Raw genomic sequence first — 15379 nt, 5'->3', positions numbered from 1 at the left:
GGAAGATACAAGAGTGGAGCTACAGATAACAAGTTTATGCTTGTATTTCCTACTGATGAAGACTTTCACACAAGTTATTTCTATGGGTAGGTGATGAGAATATCACTCTGCATGTATATACATTTATTATACATTTTTGCATGATTATACATGTAGGAGTGGTACAATTTTGACTTGAGACTATTCGTGCCTTTTGTCTAAATACAAATTTTACTCGTTTAGGCATGTCTATCTAAAAATCAAATTTCGCTTCTGCTTTTCAGAGATCTGAGTAAGAAGCGAGAGAAACAAAGGCCCGAAGGAACAGTCCAGAGCTCCTGAAATTTTAGATAACCCATTGAAAAAAATGGTCAAACAGTCAATATTGTACTTGACCCTCGTATCTTCTGCACTCGACTGTTTATTTTTATAGCTCACATTATATATGTTCACGCTGAACTCTGATGATAAGACTGAAGGAAAACATGCCTCTCATGACTCAGTCCGGTCGTAACTTCTGCACGTAATTTAATCATCAGCTGTCACAAATAATTAACTGAACATCAGCCAGCTTAATTCTGAACTCGGTATTCCATTATTTTGTAATTGCCTTTTAAAAAGACAAAGATTGCCTTTCAGTTAATTATCAGGGCTTCTGTTCCAGTCATGATCATCAGCGTTTCACGTTGCGAACAGTTTGGTCTTTAAATACATTGGCATTTAACTACTCATTTATTTTTGTCGGGTCTGTTTTTAAGTTTGTAATGTAACATCGTTTCATGGAATTGTTGTTCTGGAGGCAGGTCTGATCGGAAATGTTTTGTGAATTTCTTTGTGCCTTGCTGCCAAGCTGATCTTTAGTACGACTTAAGCAATATGTCGCTCTTTAATGAAATCTGTTGCCAACCACAAAATAGGCTTTTCCTGAAGATAGTGAGTTGAATTATAGTTCAGGCACCAAGCTGCTAAAACAACCCCTTCCCAAAAAAACCCCAAAACTAAAAAAACCTCGGAGGAACAGCTTTTCAGAGAATTAAATTTGAGACTTTTATTTCACCATGTTCTTTCTCTCTTCAGCAGCCACTTAACTCTCCTAAAAGAAACCAATTTTTTTTCCTGAGAAGGCTTTTCATTTTATCCTTTGTGACTTTTAAAGATTTCTTTAATAGCTTTGTAACTCTGAAGGTCGTGTCTTCCTGAACACATTCGTAGTTTATGATTATTTTGTATTATCCCTTACAAGTTACACCCTCCGTGTATCACACAAAAAGTCCTGCAGGCACTCAACTTTCAGAACCTCCCTGGGGCTAAAGAATTGCAGCAGAAAAGTTGCTGAGCTTTGGCCCAGCCTGTGTTTCTGTTTCATCCTTGTTTTTGTGGATGAAGCCTTGGCCCAGAGAAAGTTTTGATCCTCTCATTTGGGGATGGGGAACTCCAGGCACTTTCATCCACTCTGAGTCAATAAGCTGTAGCTGGGGCAAGGCATTTGAGCTAAAACACCCACATCCTTCCAGAATTGCATTATTTATCCATTCTCTCTGCTTTCACATTAATCTTTGTCTTGAATTTGCCTGGTTTTTTTCTGAGCCTCTTCTGTTTCTAGCATACTTTCCAATTATAAGTGATTTTCATTCATCACAAAGAATTTAGTCGGTGCTAACAAATTAGATCAAAAAATAGTTTTTTGTTATTCCTCAAGAACAGATTTCAGAGTCACGTAAGCAATTTTTATCTCCCTCTTTCCTCCTTTATTATGGTGGCCAAAAATGCATATGGTAATCCTACTGAATGAAAAGCATATTTGTCATTGTACATATATTTTTGTTTCTTGTTATTCTTGATCTTAAAAAGAAAAACCAACAAAATGAAAAACCAACAAAACAAAACACCAAAAAAAATTGCAATTTTTAAAAATTCCCCTGCCCTTGACAGGTAAATGTTATGAAAGGAAAGTTACCTAATGTTAAAATTTATTGTTACTGGATCAGTTATATGAAAACGTTAGATTTATTCAATCAGCCCTAATAAAATAATGTAACCTGTCACTTGACTTTTGTAAAATTCTCTAGATAAATGCCTTATCTGCCAAATTTAATGTCCTGTAGCTTATTATTTTTTTATTTTAAACTGGAGGTTTTATCCTTTAAAGATTGTAGATGTAACATTGTCAGATACGGAGATGTTTATGGGTTAATGTAAAAAATACGCAAATAACCGATACTTTGATAAACGTGTTTCTCTTACACTTGTGTTTTCTGTGTTTGCCAAAGTTAAAATGTCTCTGTAATCCCAGACTGTGTTCATTAACTGAAGTTTAATAATTCATATAATTCATCGCTATAAACTGGAAGAGCTCCACATAGGATGTTGCATTAATCCTTAAACAAATTACTTGTACGTTCAGAGGTGCCTTTCACACTTCTAACCCGTGTTGCTTTTCTCTCCTGCAGATGGACCCCCCATTGTGGCTCACTATGATATATCAGATACAAACTCGGACCCAGAAGTGGTAAATGTGGACAATCTCTTGGCGGCTGCAGTAGTTCAAGAGCACAATAGTCAAGAGTTGGGATCTGCCTGGAGAACCAGAGGGCTGCTGGATGAAATGAGTGCTGACACAGGTTTGTTTAAATTCTCTGCCTCTGACATTTGTTCCAGCATTGCAGTTGGTGTCTCTCCCTTTCTTTCTGTCAGTATTTTTGTAGTTTATACAGCTGTGAAAGCTCCCTCTGTGGATTTTGTGAGAAGACAGGGCAGGTGCTTATTAAAAAGGTGTGACGTTTAACCGAAAATAAAACTGACAGAAATTGACAAAGATTCCTGCAGTGTATTTTTGACACTAATTTTCTTAATTATTTTTTTCTCCTCCTTTTCCCTCTAAGTACTATGGGAAACTTAGGTGTGGGGTTTTGTTTTTGGGAGTTTTCTTAAATGAAAGTGAACTAAACTTGTTCCTGAATGATTGATTGTGATGGCCCATGCCACCAGCCAGTCAACTGGTCATAATCTCATTTTGCATTTTGGAATTGTCTGTGTATGTCTTTTGTTTATCTCTTTATATCTTTAAAATACAAGCACTGATTGTTCCCATATTCCATACGCATTTCCAACATCCCTTAGAAAACTGGACAGCCCAGCATCAGGTGAAGATGAAGGGTGAAAAGATGCTGGTAGGTGGGCTTAGCATCTAGAGAGAGCAAAGAAATTCCCTTCAGGAAAGAAAGGGCAGGAGTACTGTGGAAGACTTCAGAAAAGTTCATGTGGCTCATAATAATTGTTCAGCTTCACTTAAGTGCTCGTAACTCTTCACTAACAAAAGAGTTAAGCAACGAAGTGAAACGTTGCTGTGCTTTGGATGCCACCAGGGAATATTTCCTATCGACTTCATCCCACAGCCTGGTGTGCCAACACACTGCCTTCCCTTCCACTTGATGTTTTAATACCCACCTCAGGATTTTTAGCTTCGTAAGACACAGTTCTTTCCTGCTGTGGTGGAGCACAACAGGTTTGTGTTCTATGCTGTGTTTTCCAAATGTGTCCTGCCAGAGGCCACCCACAGTGGGAGTGTCGTGGTGGCTCTGAGATATTTTTCATTGTCTGTAAGGCTTAAAGAAATACAAATATGTAGCTTTTTAAAAGAGATATTCCAGCACTGTGGAGTTGACAGGTCCATAATTTAAATATGAGAATCCATGTGCATTATTTTCACTGTTGCCCCTGGCTGGATGTGGTTCCAGCCTTTTTGAAGCTCACCTACGTTTTCCAAGCTCATTGGTATTTTTTGCAGGATAGCAGCTGACTGGCAGCTACTTGTCCACTAACAAGTCCCATCCTTTATCAAGTGATTTTTAAAAGAATTAGAACAGCTGAAATCACCTTAATTATATAGCACTAATGGATTGGTAAGGAAATAAAAAGTAATGTTTCTTACCCAGTTTTCTTCCACTTTCCACCTAAAATGCTGCAGTGCTGGTACAAATTTTTCTTCCTTCCTCCACCTATATCCATGGGGACTTGCAAGATAGAGGCTGGTAAAAGAAAACCAGAAAACTTTAAGAGACTTCTTCATCCCTGGCCCTGTGGGAACATGTTCATATGGATTTGGTCCTGGTGCCTTGGTCGTGTCAGCAGCTGAGAGGATGAATCTCTTTTTCCTCCTGCACACACCTTGTCCCAGAGCCCTGCAGCCTCTGTACACATCTGACTGCACCTTTGTCAGTCCTGGCCTTTTCCTACCCTGTCTAGGGTTGCACACTGGGAAAGCAGAATTTTCAAATCTTGCACCTTGTTCACAAATTTAATCTTCAGCCAGCATCTAGTTTAGCAGACATGAAAGAATGTGTTCCCATGGGAAAACAACAACAACTTAAGCTCTGCCTCAGTGAAAAATCTTACTGTGCTATCACATCTTTGTGCATGGGCAAATATTTTGGGGCTGTTTTGCAAGCCCTGGTGTTGTAGGGCAAACAAGGCATCACTTCAGGCGTCATCACAACATTTGTGCAAAGAAATTAACAGCGTGGGCATGTTATAAGGCGTGAAATTTGTATGGCCAGAGGCTGTAAATCTGTCTGTGTGCTGTAATCCTGATTTATATCGGCTAATCTTGCAGTGTTTACTCTGCTAATCATGGTTTCACTACTGCTGATTGTCTTTTTGTTGTCTGAACTTTAAATTATGGTAATATGTGAAAGCTCTTTTGGGACTACAATTTTATACCTCTGGGGGTTCTTCTTGGGGCTGTTTAAGAGCTGCTCTGCTTTAGCCCTCTGTCAGAAATTAGCCTGTCTAGAAAAAGGTGCAGAAGGGTGGTATGGCATTAATACAAGATACTACAGCCATCCAGTTCCATCCCCTGCCATGGGCAGGGACACCTTCCACTATCCCAGGTTGCTCCAAGCCCTGTCCAACCTGGCCTTGGACACTTCCAGGGATGGGGCAGCCACAGCTTCTCTGGGCAACCTGTGCCAGGGCCTCACCACCCTCACAGCCAAGAATTTCTTCCCAATATCTTATCTAACCCTGCCCTCTGACAGTTGGGAGGCACCAGCACATGAAGCAAAGTCTCTGAGCACTCCCATTTCATGTTTCACTGTCTGCCCAGCCACTTCTAATAAAGAAATACCCATGACCCATTTTTGGGCTTTCTGGCAGTCAGTGATATTTGCCAAGAAACTTTCAGCTGAACTGTAATGTTAGGAAAAGTCTGCCTGGGCTATTAATTCATTTTAAGTTCAGCTGACAAACATTTTTTGTCTTGTGACGTGGAAATTACCCCTTCAGGTACCTGGCAGCACATGGGTTTCCTTCCCTTGCTAATCCTGATCAGATGTTGCACCAGGGGTCTTGGCCTTCCAAAAACTGAACACACAGCGTCTCTGCCCCTACAAGAAAGGTGGAGAGAGACTATTTACAGGAGCATGGAGTGACAGGACAATGGGAAGTGGCTTCCCACTGCCACAGGGCAGGGTTAGATGGGATACTGGGAAGGAATTCTTCCCTGTGAGGCTGGTGAGGCCCTGGCACAGGTTGCCCAGAGAAGCTGTGGCTGCCCCCGATTCCTGTAAGTGTTCAAGTTCAGGTTGGACGGGGCTTGGAGCAACCTGGGATAGTGGAAGGTGTCCCTGCCCATGGCAGGGAGGTGGAATGAGTTGAGCTTTAATGTCCCTTCCAAGCCAAACCATTCTGTGATTCTATTTGCATCTTTTCCAAGTGCTTAAAGCAGTCATTAGAAGGTTTCCCTGGCACTTGTTTCAAGTTTAATTTCTTCTCTCTCTGTCCCCTTGATCTGCCTGGAGGTATAATCAGTTCTGCATGTTCGCACACCTTTGAAATCCTGCGGATCATTATTGCTTCCTCCTCCTCTCATCTTCTGGGGATGTGTCCACTCGAACTGGATACACATAAAATATTCACCTCCTCTCAAATGGCCTGCTCGACAAATGGTTGTTCCCCTGTGTAATACGGCTGAGCAAGTGGTTTCTGAGAAGTTGGTAGTGTCACCTACTTCAGGGCTGCCCAGCACCCCTCAGGCTCATGACAGACAGTAGAATTAATTGTCTTCTCTTTTTCCTAAAAAAAAAAAAAAAAAAAAAAAAAAAGAGTAGAAGTTAAATCTTTCCATTAATTGATTTTTTAAAAAAATCTATTTCCTGTGAAAGAAATAATAATTTTGTCTGCTTTGTGTTTTCCACTCAAGTTTTATTTAATATGACTCAACACAGTTTCACTAATTGGGGTGCAGAACCTTCTTAGGGGTTCTTGGCAGGAAAGACAAAAACCTGCCACACTTACTGTATTTAGAGAGGGTTTGTTGTTTGACAGACTGATGAACTGGATAGCATGGAGGAACTGTAATTTAAAAAGCCCTGTAGTATATGGGACTTAATGAAAACCAGATTTTTTTTCAAGTATTTTTAATAATGTTAGAGCAGATGTGTGAAGCAGCACAGCCAGAAACTGATGGGTTTGCTGTGTTTTTTCATTGACCAGCTTCCCCTAGTTTTCTATTTAAAGAAAATAAATTAATTTCCTTTCATGTGTGTGATGTTTCTGTCCAGCGTATAGGCTGTGTTTGCCACAGTGTCATTGACTTTGGTTAGATTGTTTTGTATTTTTAAGTTAAAGGGATTTAAGCACAATCTAACTCTTAGCATTGTTGCAAAATTGCATCTGGAAATTCTAATTGCATCAGGAACAGTCGGTCTTTGTTCACATTTGTATCATAACACTATCACTAGAGCTCTTGACACTGGTTAAATTTAGTGTATCAGGTGATGAACTGGAAGTTGAATGATTTGATCTAATAAGATTTTCCAGTCTCAGTGTTTCAGTCCCTTGTTTGTTTGTTTGTTTGTTTTTGTTGTTAGGGTGAGAAAATCCTTTTCCAGTGGCTTCTGAGTTGTGTAAGCTGTTAAACATAGGCTGTATTTCCATTTTCCCCATCCACAGGTCGTTTGGATCCAGGCTTCCTTGCAGGTGACAAAACCTCTTCTGGTAATGCCCAGGCCAATGAAGAAATTAATATTGCCTCTTCTGATAGCGAAGTAGAGATTGTTGGAGTTCAGGAACATGCCAGGTATTAATTATTTTTTCTTGCTCTAATAGTTATTTCGATGCAAGAAACACATTGCAGTTGTTTGTTCTGCTGGTCACGGTGGTGTCAGAATGTGTTTCTCTTTAGAACTTGACCAACCTGATAAGTATTCAGATTAAACTTTGATATCTTGATATCTTTGATACTTGATAATGTTTGATATCAAACATTAACTGGCTAAAGGTTTGTGGTATTTAAACACCAAATACTGAGATACCAAATGTACATACATCAGGAATTCAGAGTTTAAAGGAATATGTGAACATGCAAAAATATTTATGTGGGTTCTTGTTTCCTTTCAAAATATGAAGTTTTTTATCAGCTTCCACTTTGCTTAATTAATCAGTAGTTGTAAAAATAATATGAATTTTTCAATGCCTAGTGTCATAAGGATAGCCCCTCCAGATTAAAAATTGGATCATTATGAATCTTGCTTTTATTTCAAGATACAAGAGAGTTCAAATCCCAAAAGCAGATGAGGCTAAGGGTGCCAGAGGTTTCTCTCAAGCTCAGATAAAAACCCAGCATAACAGCTGGGCTCCAGCTGTTATTCTTGATTGGCATTTTTTGCCCTTGCTCTTCATCTTTAGTCTATGATCTTTCCTTGGCTTCAAATATTATGAAGTAGTTGAACACGACTGGCCTGTTCATATAATGTGAAGTGTGAATTTGGTGGAATAAAAGCAAGTTAAAACAGTACACAAACTAGCCTGCTGCCCAGTGGGTGCTTGGAGACACAGGGGAGGGACATGAGGGACAAGGAACAGAGCTGGGACAAGAAGCAGAGCTGTTCTTTGATGTCCCTTCAGGGCATCTTCCTTGAGGAAAGAAGAAGGAAGATGTGCAGGACCCAATTTCCCGTGCAGAAAATTTTAAATAGTGTGGGCACAGCCTGGTGTTGTTGGATGTGAAGAAGGGGAATTTTCAGGTCCTGTAGTGAGAGAGATATAGTCTTTGCTTTTAGGACAGTGAAAGTCCTTGCATGACCAACTCTTTTGGAAGATACTAATTCCTTGGGCTGTTTATCCAGCAGACCCAGGGCTTGGAGGATCTTTGTGCTAATGATAAGGGGTGTGGACTTGCCCTCCAGCACTAGTTGGTGTAAATCTGTCTGGCACTGTGCACACACAACCCGTCTGTTGCAGTCCGCTGTTGGAAAGCTTCCCATGCTGCTGCTTTGGTAATGCTCAGCACGTACAGGAATGGAAAGAACTAAACACAGAGTTGCTGTTAAAAATGAGTTTTAGTAGATATGGACTGAAGTAATTTCAGCAAATTGGACTAAAAGCACACTTCTGTGCTTTTCTTTGTTCCTGTAACCACCTCCCACCTCCCATCTCTCACAGACTAGTGTTTACCGGCCCCGTTGAATTCTCACACGTTCCCGTTGTTTGAATCCTATTTAGAGTTTTATTTCTCTTGCAGGTCTAGGCTTGCAGTTATGAAGTATTGATGGGCTTCTGACAGGGTTGTCGTTTGGACAAGGTTTAGGTTTTGATCAGTATTTTTTGCATGCTTAGTTAGTGTGGTGTTTGGGTTCTGTTCTTTTGCTGTTTTTTATCGTGCTCCGTACTCCATGTCCTGAGTTGTGACACCCTGGGGTTTGTCCTTCATCTGTAGTTTTTCAGACTGTTAGTGAATTGGTGCTGTTTCTCATCATTGGAATATTACTTGGCATCTACTTAGGACACCAAGTCATGTTTTTGGGGTTTTTTTGATTTTTTTCTCCAGTAGATTTTAATTTTTAGTCATGCATGTGTATAAAACAGTTTTCCTCTGGGATTTTTTTTGCCTAGTTTTTTTTTTTTACCTCCTTTTGTTTTCTATTTTTTTTTTGTTGCCTTTACTTGGTATCTCCCCTTAGCTGCAGATTGGAAGCATGTTCCCTGAGCTCGTGTTTGACTGAACATTTTGCTGTTGGCTGCTTATGTGACTTGTTTGAGGATAAACACTTTTATTTTTCCGGGATATCATTCCTACGAGATAATTTATGGCTTGGTTTTTGTCATCTTCAGGAGGAAAAGTTAGTCTTGGCTTTGCCTAAGCATTGAGGACTGTTCTCAGAGTGATGGACCATAGTCCCCGAGACCAAACATCATATTTAATTCGCTTTGTCTACAACCTTTTCTTGTCAGTTATGCCTAAAAGTATTTCTTCTTAAGAAAGCTTTAAAAGAAAGAAATCCCATACATTTCTTAGAGTTCCAGTCTCTTATTGCTAAGCCTTTGTAGATGTATACTTTAAGTATGTATTTTTAAGACTGAAGAAGCAATAAAAAAGCCATTCTGAACATCACATCTGAAACTAAACAGCGCATCTGAGAAGACAATGAGACATTTATATTCAGAGAAGTTACAGCTCAGAGAATGAGATTTTTCCATTCTATTTCATGAAACTCCAACTAGAACCAAGAAAGCTGAGCATAACCTAAGTAGTTTTGGAGAGAATAAATAGCGCGACCTTAAGTTAGAATAAATAAAGTGTAAATGTCAGGGATATTTGATCAGTGCAGAAAGTTAGAGTTCCCAAAATGCACAAAGAAATGGGAAAAGGTTACCCCAGCAGCCAGAACACCTCATATTTATCTGTGCAGCCAGGAGCAGCTACAGCCACCACCAGAGCTTACCAGGAGCAAAACAATTTTTGGAGCAGTAGATATTGAGTTTTACTGGTGCTCGTGTAAGATTTTACAGCTGGGAATGGAGTGATCATCGTAAAGCCTCCTGTAAATTCCTGTCATCACTTCAGCATGCAGCAAGATTAGTCTATCTTTCATTTTGCTTTTCTTTTTTTCTAATTGCTGTTAACTTCTCCTTCATTTGTCACATATCTACTATGAATATAATAGGTAAAAATGATGTGTAAATAAGTACCTATGTATCTTGCTTCATCGAGGCACCTGAGCCTGTGCTTATCTTTAAATACATGATTTAATCACTGAAAGCTTAAATGTTTTGCTGAATGGGGCTGTGCTGTTGTCAGTGAGCATTTCCCAGCACGTTTGTAATTTTTAGTTAAGAAGACCAAAACAAAAATCAGACATAATGTAATTAACATCTCGTTTGCAATTATTGTAGCAAAAGTATCACTAACTCCTTATTTTAACACGGTTTTGGTTTAATATAGCAAGATGGCTTTTCTTTTTGTCTCATGCAGCCTCACTTCAAATATTTCTGGTTTTAAAAGTCCAGTGGGTAAAGGTGCCAGCAGGACACTGTGCTTCTGAATTAGGGTACTACACATGGTGGGGCAGGCTTCTTCAGGATCCTTGGGATCCATGCACATACTTTTTAAGGATTATCACTTTACACCCACTGGCAGAACCCATTTCTTATAAATAATTTAATCCCCCCCTCCCCCCCAAAGTTTAAATTTACTCTCAGCTTTGTTTCCTGGGCATTTAGGATGTCACGGACTCTACAAATGGCAAATCCATGAGTGCAGTTCGGAGAGGGACATGTTAACCAGATGCCTAAGTGATAAAACCCTTCAGCTGAGACTCTGGTGCCTGAATTCAGTAGTGGCATTTAATTCTCTGTGGGTTTTTTTGCCTTTGCTGCAGGTGTGTGCATCCCAGGGGAGGTGTGATCCAGAGCGTGTCCTCCTGGAAGCGCGGCTCTCAGTTCATCAACGCCCAGCAAACACAGTCATGGACAGCAGTGGCTCCCCAGCAGAACTGGTCCTCACCCCCAGAAGTCGTGGACCTCACCCTGGATGAGGACACCAGGCGCAAATTCCTGCTGTAATCCCGTGTCACTGTGTCCCCATCCCCTTCCCCTCTTCCCCTTTGTGGCACAGAAGTTCACGATTAAACCTTGAGTTTCAGAGCCCCCTCCCTACCCCGTTCTTGGCACTATGAAATTCAAACTCACGACGTCTTTTTCATGTCCATAAGAATGTAGTACGATTTCAGTATGACTTAAAAGGGTTTTTTGCCTTCTCAAAGGGGGATTCCTCTCAGATTAACAGCACCGAATTTAAAACACGTCTACAGTTTACTAACGTGTGCGTGTTAATCTGAAGAAATAACTGTGTGCAAAACTCACATCCTCCCTCCCTTCCCCTCATCCCGGCTCCAGAACGTTTTTAACTTATCAGTAATATTGAGTTTGTTAGCAGAAGTTAGTGTGTTGCTGTGTGAGCATCAGTGATTTTGAGAAATGGTGTGTCCTCACTGATTTCAGTGGAACTGGGGGTATTCAACACTTCTGAAGTCTGGGCCAAGAGTGTTTATATGCAAGCTGATTTGGTTGTGTTACCAGCAGGAGGGACTGTCTTTAATGCAAACGGCCCATAACTTATGCACTGAACAGCTTTTAATTAAAGCATTTTTATTCTCAGTATAATTTATAGTTTATTCAGTGCTGAATCTTCTGTCTACTTGACTACTGTGTTTCACTGATCATTTCCCACGGCTTGATATGGCTAAAACAGTAATAATAGTAGTGACTTAGTAGCAGCTGATTATTGCAAAAGCACAGGAAAAGGTAATAAAAAGGCCCAGCATCCCTCTCCTTTTTAATTATAGATGAACTTTTTTACCTTTATCCAAGAATTGCCTGGAGGAGACGGAGAAACTAAACGTTTTGCTCGTAGTCCTCATTTCTCCTGTTGCTTATTTGCTTCATTCACCACTTCAAAAAAAGAAAAAAAAAACCACAAACAAGCAAATTCCAAAGCCCCAGCCTGGCAAAACACTGGCAGCTGCCGGTGTTCAGCTGGGACTGTTCCCAGGAACTCGTGGGGCCACTTAAGTGCTTAAAACTCTGTCCTAAAAGATGTTGCAGGATCAGAATCAGAACCTAGGGTTGTGATTTCTTTTTTTTTATTGTCATTTAATTAATAATCTGCACCCTGCAGGATTCTAGCCTATATGGCTTTAAATCTTGCCTCTTATGCGAGTTTTAGAATTGTTTTTAGGGCGTGATCCAGATTCTTTCTACCAGAATATTTACAGAAATCAGTGGAACTACTCAGTTTAGCGGGCTGTGGTTTCTGTGGTGTGTATGGAAATTCCTGCCCCTCATCTGTCATTTTGAGCCTTTCTCAAGGCAAAAACCAAAGATTAGACTTCTAACAGAATGATATTATTCACTTTTAAAGTCTATCGTGCAATTAAAATGTTCCTTCATATTCTGGATGTTTTTCGTGGGAATTTTTTACAGCTCTGTCTTCAGATTTTTTTAGCAGTTAGGGCTGAACAGGGGTGGTCAGGACACGGGAAGTTCTGCTTTCTTTTCGTGCTGGCTGGTTTTGAGTTTTTATTTGGCTTCCAACAGTTTTACCTGTGGGCAGAAAAAAAAAAATTAAAAATAGAACTGCCTGTGTTGTCACGTAAACGAAAAACAGCCCGGTATAGTCAGTAACAAACATCTCTTTTTCCCCATAAGCAGAACAGTTTGGACTGCACTTTACAAGATGAGTAGGTAAGGGATCGATACTCCAATTTCCAGCTTTCTAAAACATTGAACATTAAGTGTATTATTGCATGGCCAGAAAAATGTATGTGGTGCTTCTAGTGACCGATTTCTTTCTCCGGGGGGGTGGGAGGGAGGGGACTGTGGATGGAGCCCCTTGGCAGTGCAGTAGGGAAAAGCCCCCCGCACTGCTCTGTTGGTCCCTCCTCCCGGTGTTTTAGTCGCGCACCTCAGTCGTTTCCATGGGCTCACACACCTGCTGTAGAGGTAACTCTGGAACAGGGGCTTAGTGTGGCTGCTTCTCCCTGTTCCACAAACTCTCCTGGAGATCAGTTTTGAAGAAAGCTGCAGGGACCCGTTTGCAGTCCTTCCGTGAAAAAATGCAAACTAACTCTCCTCGTTTTTTTTTCAGTTTGTATATGATGTGACTTCCATGTATATATAAAAACAACTGCATCCTAACCAAACTTCCTCCATTTGTGCACTGTGTTTGTTTAAACAATTCACATATTGTAGTCCGATGCAGGTTTTCTTTTATTTAAAACACTACGTATTTTCTCGTATTCTTAAGAGATTTTAAAGGGTAGTGCTCTGAAAAACACAATCACTGGATAGCTTAGGGTTAGGAAATGGTTTGGTTTTGTTTCTCTCTCTCTCTCTTTTTTTTTTTTTTTTTTAACTGTTATTTTTTAAAAAAAAAAAAGAGCAAAATGTGCCTGGGTGGTTTTGCTCTTCTAAGCAAGAAAGAGAAAAGTCAGCCATTGTATGGCTAAGAACCAATGCACTTGGGGCCTGATCCAGAACCCACTGGGGTCGGTGCAGGGCTTTCCATCGACCTCAGTGTGCATTGGCTCGAGCCCTTCAGGGTTTAGCAGTTCCTGAATTGCTGGAGTGTGAACTTGGAATCTTCTATAGTGAAGACAAATCACTGCTTAGAATATAAATGTTTAAAATGTGCAACTCTAGTTTAAAAAAAAAAAAAACCAACAAAAAAACCAAAAAAAATTGATTCTTCTCAACACTCACTATTTAGTTCTCATTTTCCATCTAGTATTTAATGGTCTTTGGAGAAAAAAATAATAATAAAACAGAGTGTTATATAAATATAAATATATATATTTTTGGTGCAAGATGAGACCTTCTGTTTTTTTGAAACAAGTCTGTAGAATAAAGGTTAAACTATTTTAAGACAAAATAAAATAGAGTGTATTATTTAAACAACGTCAATTTGTTTGGAATTTTTGTTTTCCACTTTCATCAAATGTGCTGCAGTTTGTCATATGTCCAAAATAAATCCTTAAGATCTGGGTTACAGCTGCCCAAATACAGCATGTTCCCTGCTGTAACACATGCAGCATGTATGTAACATGCAGTAACACATGCAGTTTTGCATGTCCAGAACGGAAAAGTGATCTCCCGACTGCAGAATCTTGCTTTTATCTCTCAGACCAGGGCAGGACTAACACTTCTCCCTGTAGTGCCGGAGGGGGTGCCAGGAGATGTTCAGGTACCAGCAACAAGTGGCTGCTGCCCTTCACAGACTCCCAGAATGGTTGGGTTGGAAGGGACCTTAAAGATTATCCAGTTCCATCCCCTGCCATGGGCAGGGACACCTTCCACTAGCCCAGGTTGATCCAAGCCCTGTCCAACCTGGCCTTGGACACTTCCAGGGATGGGGCAGCCACAGCTTCTCTGGAAAACCTGTGCCAGGGCCTCACCACCCTCACAGCCAAGAATTCCTTCCCAATATCTTATCTAACCTTGCCCTCTGTCAGAGTGAAGCCATTCCCCCTTGTGCTGTCCCTCCAGTCCCTTGTCCCAAGTCCCTCTCCAGCTCTCCTGGAGCCCCTTTAGGGGCTCTCAGGTCTTCCTGGAGCCTTCTCTTCTCCAGCTGAACCCCCCCCAGCTCTCCCAGCCTGGCTCCAGAGCAGAGAAGCTCCAACTCTTGGAGCATCTCCATGGCCTCCTCTGGACTCACTCCAGCAGCTCCTTGTCCTCCCTGTGCTGGGGGCTCTGCAGAATCCCTTCCAAGGATGTGATTTTGGCACAACCTCCACCTCCCCCCACACCTCAGTCCTTCAGGTGTCTGAGCACCCTCTACACCGTTATTTCTCCGACTCTATCCCCCTGTCCCATCCTCCCAGGCATCTTTTGCTGGTCAGTGAGACGAACGAGACACTGGGATTTCCTCACACAGCCAGACAGTGCTGACAGGCTCAGACCTGCTGCTACTGGGAAAGGAGGTGCAGACCAACTGTGAAGCTCTGGGCAAGTCCTCACTGACCACAGGGAGGTGGTGCCAGTCAGAACCGTGTTTGGAGAACCACTAAATTACACCAGGGAATTTACAGCAACAAGTAAAGAAGGGAATGGGATGGTAAGTACAATTGCACTGTGCTGAACTTAGAGTCCTGCTGCCTGCCAGCCTTCTCATAGGCAAAATGGGAATAGGAATAATAATAATAATTCAGTACCTCTCCAGTGTTTACCGTGTATTTATTACATGAGGAAGCTCTCGGTGCAAGTGAGGAAAGCCATTTATCCATGGATAATGAGAGTGAAGCGAGTCAGTTTTCAGCTCCACTGAGTCTGTGGGGTTTGTGAAGCCTGAAAAAAGAAATTCTGGGTCTGGTGGTGGCTGTGGAGGTGGACACCAGACTTGGGTTTTGTTTCATGTGTATCATGTGTCGTGGAGTTTGGTGCAGATGTGGGAACAGGACAGATGTTGTATCTCCCGAATCTTTTTTTCTCCATCACCAAGTCACACCCAGAGTCTGTAGACTTCAGGATACACTGAAGGGAAAGCTTAAAATTTCTCATGGGGCACTTGGCACCTCTTTATGTAGGAGCCACTTTTCTTTGTGGTAATTGTCATTTCTGCAGCAAA

At 41.1% G+C, this 15379-nt stretch overlaps 1 protein-coding gene across 3 annotated transcripts in view; it reads left to right on the top strand.

Moving 5' to 3' along the window:
• CZH18orf25 (chromosome Z C18orf25 homolog) overlaps positions 1-13713 on the top strand; it is a 46563-nt gene extending 32850 nt beyond the window's left edge. For 2 of the 3 annotated variants that reach the window (XM_032675515.1, XM_032675516.1), the window contains 3 exons: positions 2430-2600; positions 6931-7057; positions 10638-13713. In XM_032675515.1, the coding sequence (XP_032531406.1) occupies positions 2430-2600; positions 6931-7057; positions 10638-10821 (482 nt within the window). In that variant the 3' untranslated portion in view covers positions 10822-13713. The remainder of the gene's footprint in view (positions 1-2429; positions 2601-6930; positions 7058-10637) is intronic. The other variant, XM_032675519.1, reaches the window with a different exon arrangement.
• Positions 13714-15379: the final 1666 nt, after the last annotated feature.

This window comes from Chiroxiphia lanceolata, chromosome Z (genome assembly GCF_009829145.1).
Source record: "Chiroxiphia lanceolata isolate bChiLan1 chromosome Z, bChiLan1.pri, whole genome shotgun sequence".
Classification (NCBI taxonomy): Eukaryota; Metazoa; Chordata; class Aves; order Passeriformes; family Pipridae; genus Chiroxiphia; species Chiroxiphia lanceolata.
The sequence above is the reverse complement of the archived record's forward strand: the minus strand, read 5'-3'. Positions and strand labels throughout refer to the sequence as shown.